General features: G+C 32.8%; 1 protein-coding gene across 1 annotated transcript; it reads right to left on the reverse strand.

Moving 5' to 3' along the window:
- Window positions 1–2,818: 2,818 nt before the first annotated feature.
- On the reverse strand, window positions 2,819–15,033 carry LOC129227284 (adult-specific rigid cuticular protein 15.7-like). Its single transcript, XM_054861820.1, has 3 exons — window positions 14,936–15,033; window positions 6,462–6,521; window positions 2,819–3,632 (listed from the first exon to the last, which is right to left on the reverse strand). Exons 1-3 carry the CDS (start codon window positions 14,942–14,944, stop codon window positions 3,120–3,122), a joined length of 582 nt encoding a protein of 193 aa, XP_054717795.1. The 5' UTR covers window positions 14,945–15,033; the 3' UTR covers window positions 2,819–3,119.
- Window positions 15,034–16,618: the final 1,585 nt, after the last annotated feature.

Consider the following 16,618-nt stretch of genomic DNA (forward strand, 5'->3'; position numbering starts at 1 on the left):
AATTTTGTACGTAGACTCCTAGTGGGGCCTAGCTGTGAACCTTCCCTTTTGGTTGCATTCGGATGTTCTTAAGGGAGTCAGTCTTTTGCCCCTTTTTGGGGGGAAATCGTTGTTAATTTCGATGTAAACTTAAGTGGTGTTATAATTTGTCGGACACTTGGTGATATATCACCAGTCTTTTGGTCGCCAAGTTTTATCGCCAAATTGGCTACAAATTTGGCAGATTTTTTTTTTTTTTTTTTTTTTTTAATTTGGTTTCAATTTGGCCACTGTTGGTGATATTTAGAAAGTAAATAATTGAATCACATTAAAATTGCTAATAATGGGGAAATGACATTAAATTGAAGTAAAAAGAAGTCATGTGATGCACACATCAGCTCGTTTCATGTTATTATTCCGTAAAAATTAAAATGGAGCTTTGATTTTGGTAGGAGGGAATCTTTTGCGGCCGTCTGGTCCCGCTTTTCGAGTCCGTTTCTCGAATTTTTGGAAGAAGGCCAATTCATTAATGGGCGGTTCTCGAAAAAATGTCCCATGCATAACGCTAAGTTTTTTATTTCTTCCAGCTAATCAAAGCCTTCAAAAAATAATGCTCTCGGTTAATAATACAGGCTTTAATATACTATCAAAGCATAACAGTTAATCTCATATTTAATTAATAGTCTCTACATAGTATAAAATGAAGTCTCCAAAAAGCGTCTGTGTGTTTGAACTCGCAAAACTCGAGAACTACCCGGCCGATTTCGCTGAAATTTTCGCAATTTGTTCCTTCAAGTCCTGAGAAGGTTTGCAGACCAGTTCGAAAACAATTCTATGAATAGTTCTTTTTTTATTCCAATTTAGGCCCAATTTTCACATAAATTCCCGAATATGGGGGTGAAAAATTACTCGCAATTAGTAATATTATATATCGTTGGAAAGGGAAGAATTTTCCGCTTTCTACGCAATTTGTTCCAACGCTCTAACTTAATTGCGGCGGGAGTTATTTACGTTTTTAGCTCGAATTTGTTTAGGCTTAGCTGAAATTTAGGCACTACTTTCTTCATTAAATTTATCAATTAAAAGTGAAGGAATTGTCCTACAGTTTTCTGACACCATTAAAAAGAGCTACCTTTTTTACTCCAGAACTAACTCGACCTATGGTTGGAAGTTTAACCCTCTATCTCCATTAGAAAAAAAGTTACAAGCGAATTAAATGAATTTCAAAAATCTGTTCTCTATTCAAGTTTTTAACCATTTTATTTTGCGTTTCCACGGTAACGCTTTTTGAATCCATTATTTCCATCTTTCTCATTTTCAATTCTGAACTTATTTTATTTTGTGTTTCCATGGTTACGCTTTTTAAATCCATCTTTCTCATTTTATTTTAATTTCTTAAAAGTATTTTAATATCTGTCGTCATTGCTTGGAGGGGAAATTTTGCATGATATTTTTTTTTCTTTTATTTATGCGTGATTGTTGAATATACGTCACTTGACACAATTTTTGTTTTCAAAATAGACCGGCAAAGCCGGGCAACACAACTAGTTACTTGAATAAAATAAAAAACTTAGCTTTACGCACGGGAAATGTTTTCGAGAATCGTCCTAATAATGACGTAAAAATTTAATTGCCCAATTTCTGAAGAAAAAAAAATTAGCATTAAGGGTGTATCGCCCACCAATCCTGCCCCCCCTACACCTCCTTTGACCCCCCATTTTTGGGGCTCCAGCCGCCTATGCAAATAGGAGTGTTTTGGTGTTTTATAATAATAAATAATAAATAGCAGCAAGCAATAATAACCAAGGTACATAATGAAGTCTGTTTAATTATCAATTTAACGACAAATAGCTAATGTGATAGTCTGAGATAAGAGCCAGGACACCCTCTCAAACAGAACCTTGGTTATGCCACTGCAAACTATTGACAAAATACTAAGGGTTCCACGAAAACAGTGAGCATTTAAAAGGGTTCCACTGATCAAAGAAACTAAGAAACTAGAGTAAATGTAGAACTGAATTATTTTTAGAAACAAAGTAAATTTTAATTAAAAATATTTCGCTGAGGATTTGTTTTACTAATATGTTAATCATTTTCTGGCAAAGTTCCTATTGATTTTGGAGATAATTCATTCATTATACGAAAGTAATAAATCTACAAATAAAGTATAACTATGATGAAAAAAATGTATGGATTGTAAGAGGGAATATCCTTTTTGATTATATTGATAGGATTAGGAAGTGGGTTTTTTATTTCGTTTGAATCATGAACACAAACTATAATTTCTGAATGCGAATGAAAAGTAGCATTTACTTTTTTCAGTTACAGAAAGAAGAAAATAATCTCATACCAAATTAGTTAATGTTAACAACTAAAATAAATGTTTTTAAAAATTTGTTTGTGATGATTAATAATTTTTCAAAATTCGTTTATTTAGTTTAACGAATTACTTTTTTAATTTGGTATGTAAGTATGACACCCAACTCGAGAATGTTACTTTTGAAATTGATGGATATAGTATTCTGTCCCGTGTTTCCGTTAAATATGTTTCAGTTTTATAATATTTCAATCCAAAATTTCTCTCACAATAAGTTTAATGAATTTTATATGTTGGATATTTATTCGAAACAGAATTATATAACTTTATAAAAAGGAACATAAAAAGCCATTTGCAAATAAAAAGCATCTACAAACAATTGAAAACCACACTGTATCAAAGAACAAGCCTATAGTGGAAAACATTACATTAGAAAACTGAAGATCCTTTGTTTAAAACCACATGCTTTTAAAAAATAAAGGCGAAAAAGTATCTTGAATTTTGCCAAAAATAAATACTGTCTTTAAAAAAAAGGAATTTTATTCTTAGGATAAATGCGTGTGCACATCTTACATGAAAAGACAAAAGCCAATACATTGACTAATTGCATTGCTGTCTTGTGTAGATAACGGAGCTGAAACCGGAGATGCATTTTACCTATAGCAAGCAGATATGTTAAGTAGTTAAGTATGCAATTTAGAGTTTATAAAAGCTCTCAATGCCGATAACGACATTGGGAATTACGTGAACATAACAATGAACTTAAATGGATTCGTGCAGGGAGTTCTTTTGACAGTTGAGGAAATATAGGCATCTGGCGATTTTAATACGGGTATCTGTTGTAAGCATATCTGTTAGCTGGACGGTAGGCCAGATTTCTGTTGGCATAAACGGATGGTTGTCTGTAAAATGGTCTTCTGACGGGTGGAAGGGCGTTATCTGGGACCACTGGAACAGGTTCAACAACTGGGGCGACTGGATCCACCACCAGTGGCTGGACTGGCCTTCTTAGGGCGTTTAAAACTGGTGGACCATATTGCAGAGGTCTGTCGGAATAAGGTCCTGCTGATTCGATGACAACATCAGCCGGATTCTTGTTGTCAGTGCCAGGTTCGTTGGTGCGGATTGCAGCCCGGAATCCATCTTGATCTGCAATGTAGTCAACGATCCTGGTGTGGCCTTCGTCGTTGGTTAGGGTATAGGATCCTTCGACTTTGCCAGTTCCGTCGGCTGTTTCTGTTCGGGAGCTCTGACCAACACCGTCTTCGTTGATTGCAGTGTAGCTGAATGAATAAGGTTTGGGACTTTCATCATAATATTGGGGAACTCTGTAGTCCTACAAGACAGGAGTGTTATATTTATTTGAAAAGCAGCTTATAACAGTTGACTGAAATTAATTGAGAACTATTATCACAACTAGAAAGTCGCTCGTCAAGGTATGACAGGTGAAAATTGCTTCTACTCTTCTACATGTGAACGAAGCCATGATATTTTGATAGTTGAAATTATTGTAACCCTAACTCTAGTGGATTAACCCTAAACTCCAGTAGGTAGCGTTCATTGTTGACCTTTTTTTCGTTTCTTCATTTCCCTGAAATGACGCAGTCTTACCAGTAAAACAGTTAAGTTACCGGATCGAGTTCAGACTTGTCGCAATAAAGCCTTTCCCTGCATGTTAAACATTAAAAAAACCTATTATCAAATTATCATGCCGTGGCACGAGTTTCATTGTTGAAACTCGCGGGTTACTCGATCATTGGCTATTATATAAATGAGGATAGTGTGAAACTCTGTGATCCTAATCCTACAAGACAGAAATGTTATATCAACACGAACCAAATTAGAAAAAGTGGAGGGAGCGGGGGGGGGGGCAAAGATGCTACTAGAGCTTACGCAAGCCTGATTCAATTTTCCATTCTAATTATTTTACAGTTATTGCTATGGAATACAATATTGTGTGAGATAAACTTTTTTTAGTCGTTATATTGTTCCATATATATATAGAATCCTTATACTAGAATCCTTAGTCTTATTTTTAAAGTTTTAAAATTTGTTGTTAGATTTTTAATTCTTGATTCGCGTGAGAGAATTATGCGAAGTACGTATATTGTAAGGAGGAGAAATTTTGTTCTACACTTATATTATTGTTCTACTGCCCACCGTAACTCTGAAGTCAGGTCAAATTTCTTTACTATATTTCTCAGTAGGAGCGTTATTCTTTCATTTACCTGTGTTCACAGAGTGGTGCAATATGGCTGCTTTACATTTAAGTTGTCGATACTGAAACAAGTTTATATTTCAGTCTCAAAGTCGCAAACCTATTTTTGAAAACATATATAAAAAAAAGAAACAAAATTCCACTTTATATGTTTAAATGCATTATTTAAAAATATTCTGAGCATCTAATCATTTTCTACAGAAAATAATAATTTGGGGAGTAGAAGGATAAAAAACAAACAAAAAAACTAGAGTTTACAACTAGCAATCATTATTATTAATCATAAATTATGTTCCGCTTAAAAAAAAAAAAAACACAGGAATGACGAATATGAGCTATATCCATCTGTATAAATAGTGCGTTATGAAAGTAATGAACAAGTTTTTTTCTAACGTGGCTGTCCAAAATTCCGAAAATTTGAAAATGCGGAAGGTGCAAAGCTCATGAGAAATGTGATAACGGAAAAACCAAAACTGTGGTCTAGAGTAAGGGCAACTCTGGTTCCCAGGCTCCTAATAGTCTCGACCTGGCTCCCTGTGATTTTTTCTGTGTCTCCGCTTGAAGAAAGAGCTCAAAGAAAAACATTGGGAGTCTGTAGAGAACATTCAAGCCTGTATTACAAAAAGAAAAAAAGCTCCACGTGGAACGATTTCCTGAAACTCTGGCTGATAGGAGCGAACTGAGTTCGGTCGTTATTGGAATTTCAGACCCCCCCCCCCCCCGCTCCTTCACACACACACAACTTTTTGCTACCAGTTGGAGCCCACTGCGACAAAGTTACGTCAGAAAAATAAACATGCTCATTACTTTCATAATGCACGTTGTACTTAATTCTTCAAGTAAATACACCAGAGAAATTCAAGATTCTACAATGTTATAAATATTATTATTATGTATCTTTTATATGAAAATTGTTTTTGTAAATTGCAATTTTTGAAAATATAAGTGATCAAGAATTATTAATTTCTTGTTTCATTTTTTTTTCATTTTATAATACTATATAGAGGTTCTAATAAGCATTATGTAGCAAGTAACTGTTATTTTATATATGAATGATAGTAATGAGAAATATCCCCGTATATATAATAGCGAATGATCGAGTAACGCTCCTGACGTCATCAACAATGAAATTCGCTCCACGTCATGATAAGTTGATAATATATTTTGGTAATGTTTGAAATGCAGGGAAATGCTTTATTTTGACGAGGCTGAACTAGATCTGGTATCTTAACTGTTTTACTGGTAAGACTATTTTCAGAGGAATGAAGAAACAAAAAAGTGGTTAACAATGAACGCTATCAACTGGAGTTTAAGGTTAATCCACTGGAGTTATGGTTAAAATTTCAACTATCAAAATATCACCCAACATGCAATTGCTTCGTTCAAATGTAGCAGCAATTTTCACCCGTCACACCTTGACGGGCGATTTTTTAGTCTTTTGTATAATTCTTTAACGTACGTATCACATGAGTTGAGTTTATTACTTGTTGCTGAATGGCAACAGTTAAATGTAAACATATTACCATTGAAAATTTTAACGTTTGATTTCACTTGAACAGTCACGCACTCTTTCCCAATGGTGATATTTCATTCTTTTAAATCTAGCAGCGCAATGTGGTACACATTGTTTGCGTTCGATGAGCGACCGGTAGCTCACCGGTTAAAATAATGACGTCAAAAAATAACATCATCTCCAATGCTTTAGCATTAGCTGACGTCACTAGCTGTCACGTGACAATTAACCGGTTGCTACCGGTTGAGCTCGTCGAACGTAAGCATTAATAATAAGCCGGGGGCGTCACCAGGTAATAATTTTTTACCAGGATGTTTTACCAAAATTTAAGCATATCAAATACTGCACTACATTATGATTCTCAGAAATAGAATATTGCTAAAATAATAGTTAGCTTATGGGGGAGGGGGAGAGAAATATTCATTGAGACTTACTCTGATTGGTTGAATTATTTGAGACTGAACTGCCACCACAACTGCTAGTAGGATAACAACCTGAAACAATAAAGAGGGAAAATGAAAACTGTAAATGTGTTTTTATTACAAGTACCGAAACATTGCCGTAAAAAAGAAGGCAAAGGCGAAGTACGACCTAGAGTGATTTGAGTTCTGTTGCAAACAATACAATTAACAGATTATTAACTAAGATTCAAACTAGATTATTCGATTATTCTTATCACTTGACAGTGTGTGAAAAAAGTAATAGTAATACTACCAAGTAAAAAAGTAAACTTGCAAGAAAAATGTGCATGTTTTTTTACTTACTTATTTATTCATCATCATCATCATCATCATTATTATTATTATTATTATTATTATTATTATTATTATTATTATTATTATTATTATTATTATTATTGCAAAGCTTCGAATTCAAAGGGAGATACTCGTTGTGATCTAAAGATTTCACGCAAGAGCTTTAATTTAGTTTTTTCGGCACCCAGTAAAATTTTAAAATTTTAATTTAGGTTTTTAAATGCCGATAAATATCGGGAAACATTTTTAGACGTCACATTACGTTTTGAATTTCTGTATACCCCCCCTCCCCCAAATAATGTTAAACCAAATTAAACTTAATAAATTTAAAAAAGAAAGATAAATAAAAAATAAACAGATAAATATTTTTTAAAAATACTAGTAATAATTTAAAATAAATTCACAAACTGATTAAAGAAAAATAATAGTTGTAAATGTTTGCAATTTTTCAATACTTATAATCTAACCTACATTAATATTAATATCACAAAGAGGGTATCGGAACTGTTCACATGTGCCCTATATGTGTTCATAAGTGCCGCACCGTCTACTTTAGAACAAACTAAAAAAAAAAAGATTCTTAATTCAATAAAAAAGTTTAAATATTGTCAGAAATTTACTTGTATGTCCACTAAATGTTTTGTAACAATTAAGTTTAGCTTATTAGTTCTAGCTCAAAATACGTTTTCACGTGAAGAAGACAGTGATAAAATTGTATACAACACCTGCTAAAACGAAGCAGTTGTCACCATAGAAACACAAAATGGCTCATTGTTTGAAAGTTTGGCCAAGAGATAGAACTGGTCGGGGACTTCGCGAAGGCCCTGGACTGGTACTGCCACTACTTGAGATTTTTGCAAGAGTTTTTGCTTGAAGTTAACTTTGTAAAACGTATGTTCACATGTGTTCCCCTTTTCCACTACCTAGTATGGAATTTAAAAAGCTTTGCAAACTTCAGATTACATGAATTAAAATATTTCTAAATTAGCGTTAACAGTATTAAAGAAAATTAACTTAATTTTTTTTTTATTCCTTCAAGTTACATTTCCCAAATTCTAAGGACATTTGAAACTTTTATTTCTTTGGTAACGTTGCGTCTTCCACGTTAAAGTATTCATCAACTTTTATCGAATTTTCTAGTTTAGTAAGCGTGATGACATGCATAATTTATGCAAATCTCCAGAAATACTTAAAAAAGTAAATATTTTGATAATCGATAAACATTAACAAGCAATCGCTTTTCATTGAGAAGAGGCTGCGTGTACTTTTCTTTTCTTTAAAAAAAAGATTTTTGTATTAATTTAATCTAAAATGGGCTAACAAAAGTTATATGACATACAAGAGTGCTTACAAACACATAAATATTTATTCCAGGAAGGGATAATTTAGATAAAGAAATACTTTTACTCTAAAATTTGACATTATTTTAGTTGACTGAACAATAGTGTGCAAATAATTATTAACTTAATTTTCATCCTTTTTGAACTCTTATTCATGCACATAAAAGTGTTTTACGTGAAATATGAGCATGCGGAGGAGACCTTGTTCATGTGCATTAAGAATGTTCATTGATTGTGAAATATGAACATATAGAGGAGATTTTGATCATGCTCATAAAAAAATTTCTTGGTGAGGTATAAATATGCAGAGGAGATCTAGCACATGCGCATATAAGATGTTCTTTGTAAAATATGATATGCAGAGGATATCTTGTTCATGCACAGAAAAAAGTTCTTTCAAATATGAGTATTCAAAGACGAATAATTGAACCTCGTTATCTCTTCTCTGCAGATGCACAGGACTGTACATTCATTTTTGAATATCAAACCTGAATCTGCGTTATGCTTTGCTATGTTCAACTAAAGATATGTAATACAACAAAACGTTAAATTAGTTGTACAGTAAACTCCAGACTGTCCCGCTCGCGATCGTTCAACCCCCGTATTATCCGACAAAGAAAATGAGGAAGCTACTACTGTGTGGCGGGGGGGAGGGGGGGGCTAAGCGCCTTGTACTCAGTGGCGTAGCTAAGGGGGGGGAGGGGGCGGTCCACACCGGGCGGCACTTTTCTAGGGGCGGCAAATTGACCCTTTTGATATGGAAAAATGAATGTATTTTCCAAATAAGGAAATTATGGGTTTAATCTGTTACTGGCGGAAAAAAAGAAACTCTCTTCTTAAAGCACTCAAAAGGACAACATAACTTCTCTGGAGCACAATGGACAGTTTAAGTATTCCAGCAGTTTGTAATAATTCCAAGAAAGTGAAAGTTTAGTTTGAAAGTCATTTCAAACCAAACTTTCCCGAAAAATATGCGTGTTTAAAATCACAAATTTATGAATGAAAGCTTGATGGTCAGAAGCTTGATGGCTTGATGTCAGGTAGAGAATAATAAGAAATTCTCTACCTGACTTGAGCCACACTTTTCTTTGTTTGTGGTGACATTGAAATTGACAAAGAATTGAAAAGTAAAGGAATACTTAAGTATTCCATTCTAACCTAGAAAAGTTATTTTGTCGCTTTGAGTGCATTACGAAAAGTGCATAGTATTTTTAAAAAAATTCTGTTACTTAGACTGTTGTAGAGGTTAACTTTAGGAAAACGAAAACAATGAACTTTTCCAACTTTTGTTATAAGAAAAAGCTAAAGCGGGATTTTAAAAAAGTTTCTTAAAAGCCTATTCGTAAAACAAAAACTTTTTTTTTTTACTTCAGAAAAATGGTGACAAGGGTAAGAAAAAGAGGGGGAGGTGTAAAATGTTACACTAAACAATTTATTGCTCATCGCACTTTATATGTTTTAGAGTTTGCTTTAATTTCCCACTCTTTACAAGAAATTTCTCCTTCAAACGAAGTATAAGGGATTTCCGTTTTCTCGCTTTTGAGAAGAAATCTATTCGACAATTTTGGATATGGAAGGTAAGCGAATTTCATTTTTTAACGTTTGGTTTGGATCCCCTACTTATACAAACATAGTTCAAAATGCGTTTTAAAGTATTCTGTTTCAAATAATTCCGGTTGGAAACCTCTCCCACCCCTACTTTGTAGTCTAATAGTGCAAAAATGTTTTTAGGCGGTAGAGAGAGCTTTAATATCTCATCATTTTTTCTTATATCATCAAAGATAGTTTAGAAATACTTTTTTAGACCTCAATGTTGAAAATTTTCTGGACAGAGTCCCTTCCCCTGCTGTTTCGTCTAACGTAGCAAACACAGCCAAAAAAAAAAAAAAAAAAAAAATATATATATATATATATATATATATATATATATATATATATATATATATATATTTAGACCTTTAATTCTGAAAACTTTCCTGGAGAAAAATCCCACTCTCTCTTCTAAAGTCTCAACATCTAGCCTAAAAATACGTTTTTAAAGCTTTGATACTTTAATATCAATTTGTGAAAACATCATTTGAACCCCGAGTGTCTTTGATCCCCTAAGGGATCAAATAATGATCAAATATAGCCTAAAATACGTTTTTTTGGACTTTAATTTTGGAAATTTTCCGAGAGAGACATCTTAATCGCCTTTCCCCTCCCACCTAACGTCTCCAAAAACTAAAACTGCGTTTTGAAAACTTCAATTTTGAAAAATTTCCTAGGGAAGAACTCTTTACCCCTTTTCTTAACGTCCCCAAAGGTAGCCCAAAATTTTTTTTCTTAGAAATTTGCGCGAGTAGGAGAGCTCGCTAACCCTTCCTTCTGACAGAAAATCTAAAATGAACTTGAGCTTTAAGAATGATTTTGAGAGGGAAACCTCCCTCTATCCTCTCTTCCTTCTAACATTATAAAACAAAGCCCAAAGTCGGACGTCAATTACGGAAATTTTTCAGGAGAGAATCGCCTAGCTTCACAACATTTTTTATGCTATTAGGGAACCCCTCAACGTCACCAAAAACAGTCTAGAATTGCGTTTTCGAGACTTCAGTGTTGAAAAATTGCCAAAGAAAGAACCCGAACCTTTCCTTTCTACCAAACCACCAAAGATACCCAAAAATTGATTTCAAGTGTAAAAACATTTCAGTAAGAAACCGCAGCGCCGTTCTCTCCCCTAATGCCTATACAACTGCGTTAGAATACGCATGCTGCATTAAGTGTTCGAACATTCCCGATTTCCTTGGCTTCTCCTAAGTAGCCTAAGCTGCATTTTAAAATTTCGTAAAATTTCCTGTCGTTGCCCACTGATTTCCTAATGTCAACAAAGAAACACTGAAAGAGACTAATTCTGAAAAAAAAAAAAAAAAAAAAAAAATCGTCAGCAAACCCAAAGCGCTCTTTCTAATAACTTGACTACAATTGCAGTTTTTGACTTAAATTTAGCAATTTTCTCCAAGTCTCCTCCCTTATCCCCCTTAACTTATTTTTTCTTTAATTAAATTTCTAGTTTTAATTTAAATACTTTTGACAGTTTTATGTATTAGCTATTTCACAACCAAAGGGCGGCAAATTGAGGAACCGCCCCGGGCGGCAAACACTGTAGCTACGCCACTGCTTGTACTCAAGTTTTGCTCATGTATCTACCAAAATGAAAATTTCTGCCATAAAATATGCATTTTCATCAATGAAAAGTTTCTAGTTTAACCGAAGAATTTGAGAAAAACAAGATTACCTACTCTTTTTTTTTAACACATTAGGCCCTCTTTTTCCATTAATATTCTGCTTATTTTGCAACTGTATGTAATGTATATGTTACCGTTAAAGTGTAAATATCTAGTGATTTTATAGAATATTTAGATATTTTCTAGAATATCTTATTATTTTTTTAGAATATCTAGTTTTTTTTAATAAAGAATATATTTTATATTTTCATACATTTATTAGATAACTATATAGAATATCTAGTTTTATAGAATATGTAGTTTTATATAGAATATCTAGTTATATATTTTAGAAGAATATCTAGTTTTTTTATAGAATATCTAGTTATTCCATGAAATAAATGATCGTGCCCGTTAATGTGCGTAATATATTATTAATACGACACTTTAACTAGATATTCTATGAAATAACTAGGTATTCTATAAATAAACTAATGAGCGATTGTTAAAGTGTAAAATAAACAATTTATCTAAAATGAAATAACTATATATATATATATATATATATATATATATATATATATATATATATATATATATATATATATATATATATATATATATATATATATATATATATATATATATATATATATATAGGTATTCTATGAACAAAATAATGATAGACAATTAAAATGAAAAGAAGCAATTTATCTAATTTATGCAGCGTATAAATGGTATTTATGGAAATACACCATAAAATCATTTGTTACAACAAGGATTACTAAAATGATACTTGGAATTACAAAAAACATTATTTCTAAAACAAAAACATTTTTTGCTGACACGCTTGGTTTTACACGAACATTTTTTAGGGGTGGAAGGTAAATGTATTTGTCGTGCAAGATATATGATATAGATTATTTCACACTTTTAACGGGCTGCAGATCGTTATTCTATGAAATAACTAGTTAAACCATGAAATACAAGACAGTTTTATACTTTAACGTACACGATCAGTTATTCCATGAAATAACTAGGTATTCTATAAAATAACGGATTTCACACTTTAACGGTAGCATATACATTAAATTTATCTTTAAATATGTAATATTTCCTTTCGAATTTCGGGGTAATATAAATTCTTGTACTTAATACACAGGTACATAAATAAGAAATTTAAACAATGGTCAATTTAAATCATTGAAATAAGTTGGTCGGACTCTAACTCCTTACATCTTTTCTTTGCATCCACCTGGAACTTTCGTGTTTGCAAATTTCTGTAAATTTAATCAAAATTTATGTAAAACGATGAAATTTATGAAAGTATCTACCGATTTTATAACAGAACAAGGATATAAAAAAAACTATTGTATAGAAGATGCAATGCAAGTAATAGTATGAATATTCAGTTTTACTACTATTCCTGTTATATAAGATGGAAGGAAAATAGTCATCACCAGCTCAATAAGAAATGTAAGGAACAAAAAATTTACAAAATCAACCCCCTGTTAAAGCCAGTCGTGAACCTTCCACAAAATATAAATAGTTTTAATGTATTTGATTATAGAACCTTCCTGGTTTAACAAGAAAGCTCCAGAAGCATTAGCGCAACCATGGCCAAAGCTACGCGAATAACTGCAAGCAAGAACCAAACATATTCCTTGCCTGCAATTCCTGCCTCACAAAGCTGCAGCTATCCAGTGACTTATTTGTTCCCATTGGAAGCTTAGTCAATCCAGACGAGCCGTAATTAAACTAAAGTCGATACACTTAATAAACACGCTCAGTCAACCTTTAAACTGGTACCAAAAACTTTTTTCTCACCATTGAAAAGTCTGCATTCGTGCATCTTTTAGCAATTCAGGAAACTTTTTTGCGAAGATACTTGATTTTGCGGGGAAATAGGTGAAAACCTTTGAAATCTCGTAACGTTCCAAGAAAATAACCAATAACGTTTCGGCATTTTTTTTTACAGTGTACATCAATGAGGAACTGAACTTTCAAGATGGTTTTTACAACAAAAGTAATGCTTAAGAAGTATGTTATTTATATTCTCATTATTGTTGCACTTCTACATACTATTATTCACATATAACACTGCATTTATACATAATACTTGTTAACAAAGTGCAAAAGATATGTTTTTAAGTTTGAGAGATATAGTTTAAATCTTACTATTTACGAGTTTTCATATATAAAATGGAAATAATTAGTGGCGATGGATTTTTTCACATGTAATTGAAAACATTACGATAATTGTTTATTTTACAAAAGAAAGAGTATGAGAGAGAGACAAACATTAAGCTAAACCAATCACTAAATAAGTTCCAAAGCTAAAACTGCATTGTTGTTTGTAAACAAATGTCTTCGTAGTTCTAGAGCTTGAATACGCCACCTTACGGAGATTCAAGAAATTAGCCAAAAAGTTAAAGCATTTCAATTCTGCTCGGATGAGGCAGATGTCTCATTGGGCAGATCATATATCCTATGTAAGTGTGTGGTCTTGATTTTACCTCTTTCAGCAGCCATTAGCCAGAGAATAAGTAAAAGCAATATACAGTCAAACTAGCTTATAACGAGCGCGAAGGGACCACAACATTTGCTGGTTATAAACGAAGGCTGATAAAAAACGGGTTCGTGAAAAAAAAATCATAGTTAATTTCCTATATTTCTGTACAGTACCAAAGAAGTTGGTTATTTGCTTTGAACTGTCTTATTGTCTCTTTTCTGTTGCTTTCGAGGAATGTGTAGCCCGAAAAACATTGCCATTTGCGTCCGTGGCTACAAAATAGTTTGAAGTTGTTTTGCACTTTAGAAGCCACTGAGTATGTCGAGGGCTGTTAGGTTTGTTTCTCTCATAATTTATATCTTTAAGTTTCGGATAAATTTAAAATGTTTGTGGATTTTTTCCAAAAGTAGGAAAATCTTTTCTGAGGTGGAAATCAGCAGAAATTTTATGCAAAAAATTTTGCTCGCTTTAAGCGGAGTTCGCTCTTTAAAAGCGCGTTATGCTTCCATTGACTTAACATTGTGTGTGAACCAACCAAAACCTTTTAATTTCCTCACTAAATCTGAGCGCACGTTGTATCAGGGATCGTTATAAGCGAGTTCGACTAATTTGTAATTTTTTTTTTTAAGTTATGCGCCTCCTATAGTTTATTCGCATTGCTAACAGTAAAACAAGAAAAGGTTTTTAAAAAGCATTAAATTTGATGTCTTGAATAGAGGAAAGCTTCGAACAATTTAAATTATTTTGAAAGTTCGTAGAGCTTCAAAGGTCCAATATCCGCAATTCTTTGCTTGCTTAAGTTAAGCCATGAAAGTAATTTTTTAACTAACAGTTAACTTCATAACTGATATCATTAATTTTTATTTTCAATATCGATTTAAAAAAAAAAAGCTCAATTCACCAACCAACCCAAAACGGAGCGAATATAATAAAAAATATTTTTTAATAACTTTTAGCTTCCATTTACTAGAAGTTGTAAAACTGATTCCCTTTATGTGGTTAAATTAAACAAAGTTTTTTGAGACATAATTATTAAAACAATCAAGGTAGCACACTTTGTAAGATAATCTAGGAATATTTCAACAAATGAACACTTACAAATGCCATGGTAATTGTCGGTTGGTTGCAGTTCCAGAAAGAATGCGATTCTCAGACGAGTTCCAAGTGATGCAAATGGCTCACTTCGGGACCAGTCTTTTATACATGAGCAGTGTCGCACTCTGCCCTAATACATTTCCACTGATCGGCCATGATGGATGACCACGGGGGTCAAAACATCACACCGGACAGAAAAAAGCAAAAGTCCACGGAAGAAAAGCAATAAAACAAACCACCTCCAAGGCCCAGAAAAATTAACGATCTCGGGATGGCTCGTCCTTGGGCGAGAATCCTTTTCAGCTTTAGAAATCTTGTTTCAGCTGGAGAAATAGATGGCGAGAAAAAAGTGAATCAACAGGTGACCAGGTCATAAGCAAGAGAAAAACGTGCAGCATCGGCATTTGCATATGCTGGGATTTATAGACAGGTCTTCAAGAGGAGACGCGATCGTTTATCAATTACCATCTTTTTTGCCAGAGATGTGATTGTTGAGGAGGAGCCATAAGCTGAAGCAGGGAGTTATGGCCGAAAGAACCAAATTTCTTTTATTTGACTCTTATCTTTTCTTTTGCGTTCAACTGATAACTCTTTCACTTAATAAACAGCAAGTTGAAATTAAAACGGGAAACTAGCCAAAAAAGTTCAAATTTCTTTTTTTTTTCACGTTATTTTTTGCAAGATTTGTTTTCCTTAATTGGTAGAAAAAGTTGAAACAGGTAATTATTACCCACCATCTCCACAAAAAAAACCTTTCTTTTGTGTTTGATTGACAACTATTTTACTTATTGCACACTCAATAAAATAGAAACAATGACGGAATTGGCTACATTTCTTTTATTTCACTTTACTTTTTTTTTTGCATTCAACTAGTAACTTTTTTCCAAACTTAATGCAAGAAGTTGAACAAACTTAATACAAGAAGTGTGAATTGATACATGGAATTACAGTCAAAATAATCAGATTTTTAAAAATTTCCTTTAAAATGTTCCTTAGCTTTGAACACAAAAGAAAGAAATTTTTCCCTTTTTTGCATGCAACAGTTCAACGCAAAACACTTTTACTTAATACTCACCTATAGAAGTAAAACTGAGTTACAGCTTCAAGAACTAAATTCCTTTCCTTTCATTTTCGCTTCCTTTTTGTGATCATAGAACTGATAATTTTTGCCTCATATGAACTTTCAATTGCGATTCCAATATCAATTCTCTACTTTGTAGGTGATTCTTACCTACTCTGTGGTTCTATTCAAAATGTCAAACGTTCTTTCAAAAAAGAAAAAACCCTTTGTTTAGACAAATTTAAATTTCTCCATGCAATAGAGAATGAGAAAATTTCAGCACAAACTTGCTACCGACATTACTACCGATATACAGTAATAATTTTTTCCGCATCAAAATTTTCTAAAGTTAATTCTCGAATAACTACGTGTTTCTAATGTCTTCTTCGTGGTATTATTTTTTCTCTATATGTTGAATTTGCAACCAAAATCAAAACTTTAGATGAAACAACTGAATTTGGTTGTTTTCCCTTTTCTTCAAGAAATTTTGGATGAAAATTATTCCCTCCCCCCCCCCCCTCCTCTGTTTAAAATAGTTCTCGCTATGCGGCCCTTTTATTTCAGATTTAACACTATAACCACACTGAAGGGTAAACTCTTACATTTTCTTACACTGGAAAGTTTGA

Source organism: Uloborus diversus, chromosome 8 (assembly GCF_026930045.1).
Source record: "Uloborus diversus isolate 005 chromosome 8, Udiv.v.3.1, whole genome shotgun sequence".
In the NCBI taxonomy this organism is placed as follows: Eukaryota; Metazoa; Arthropoda; class Arachnida; order Araneae; family Uloboridae; genus Uloborus; species Uloborus diversus.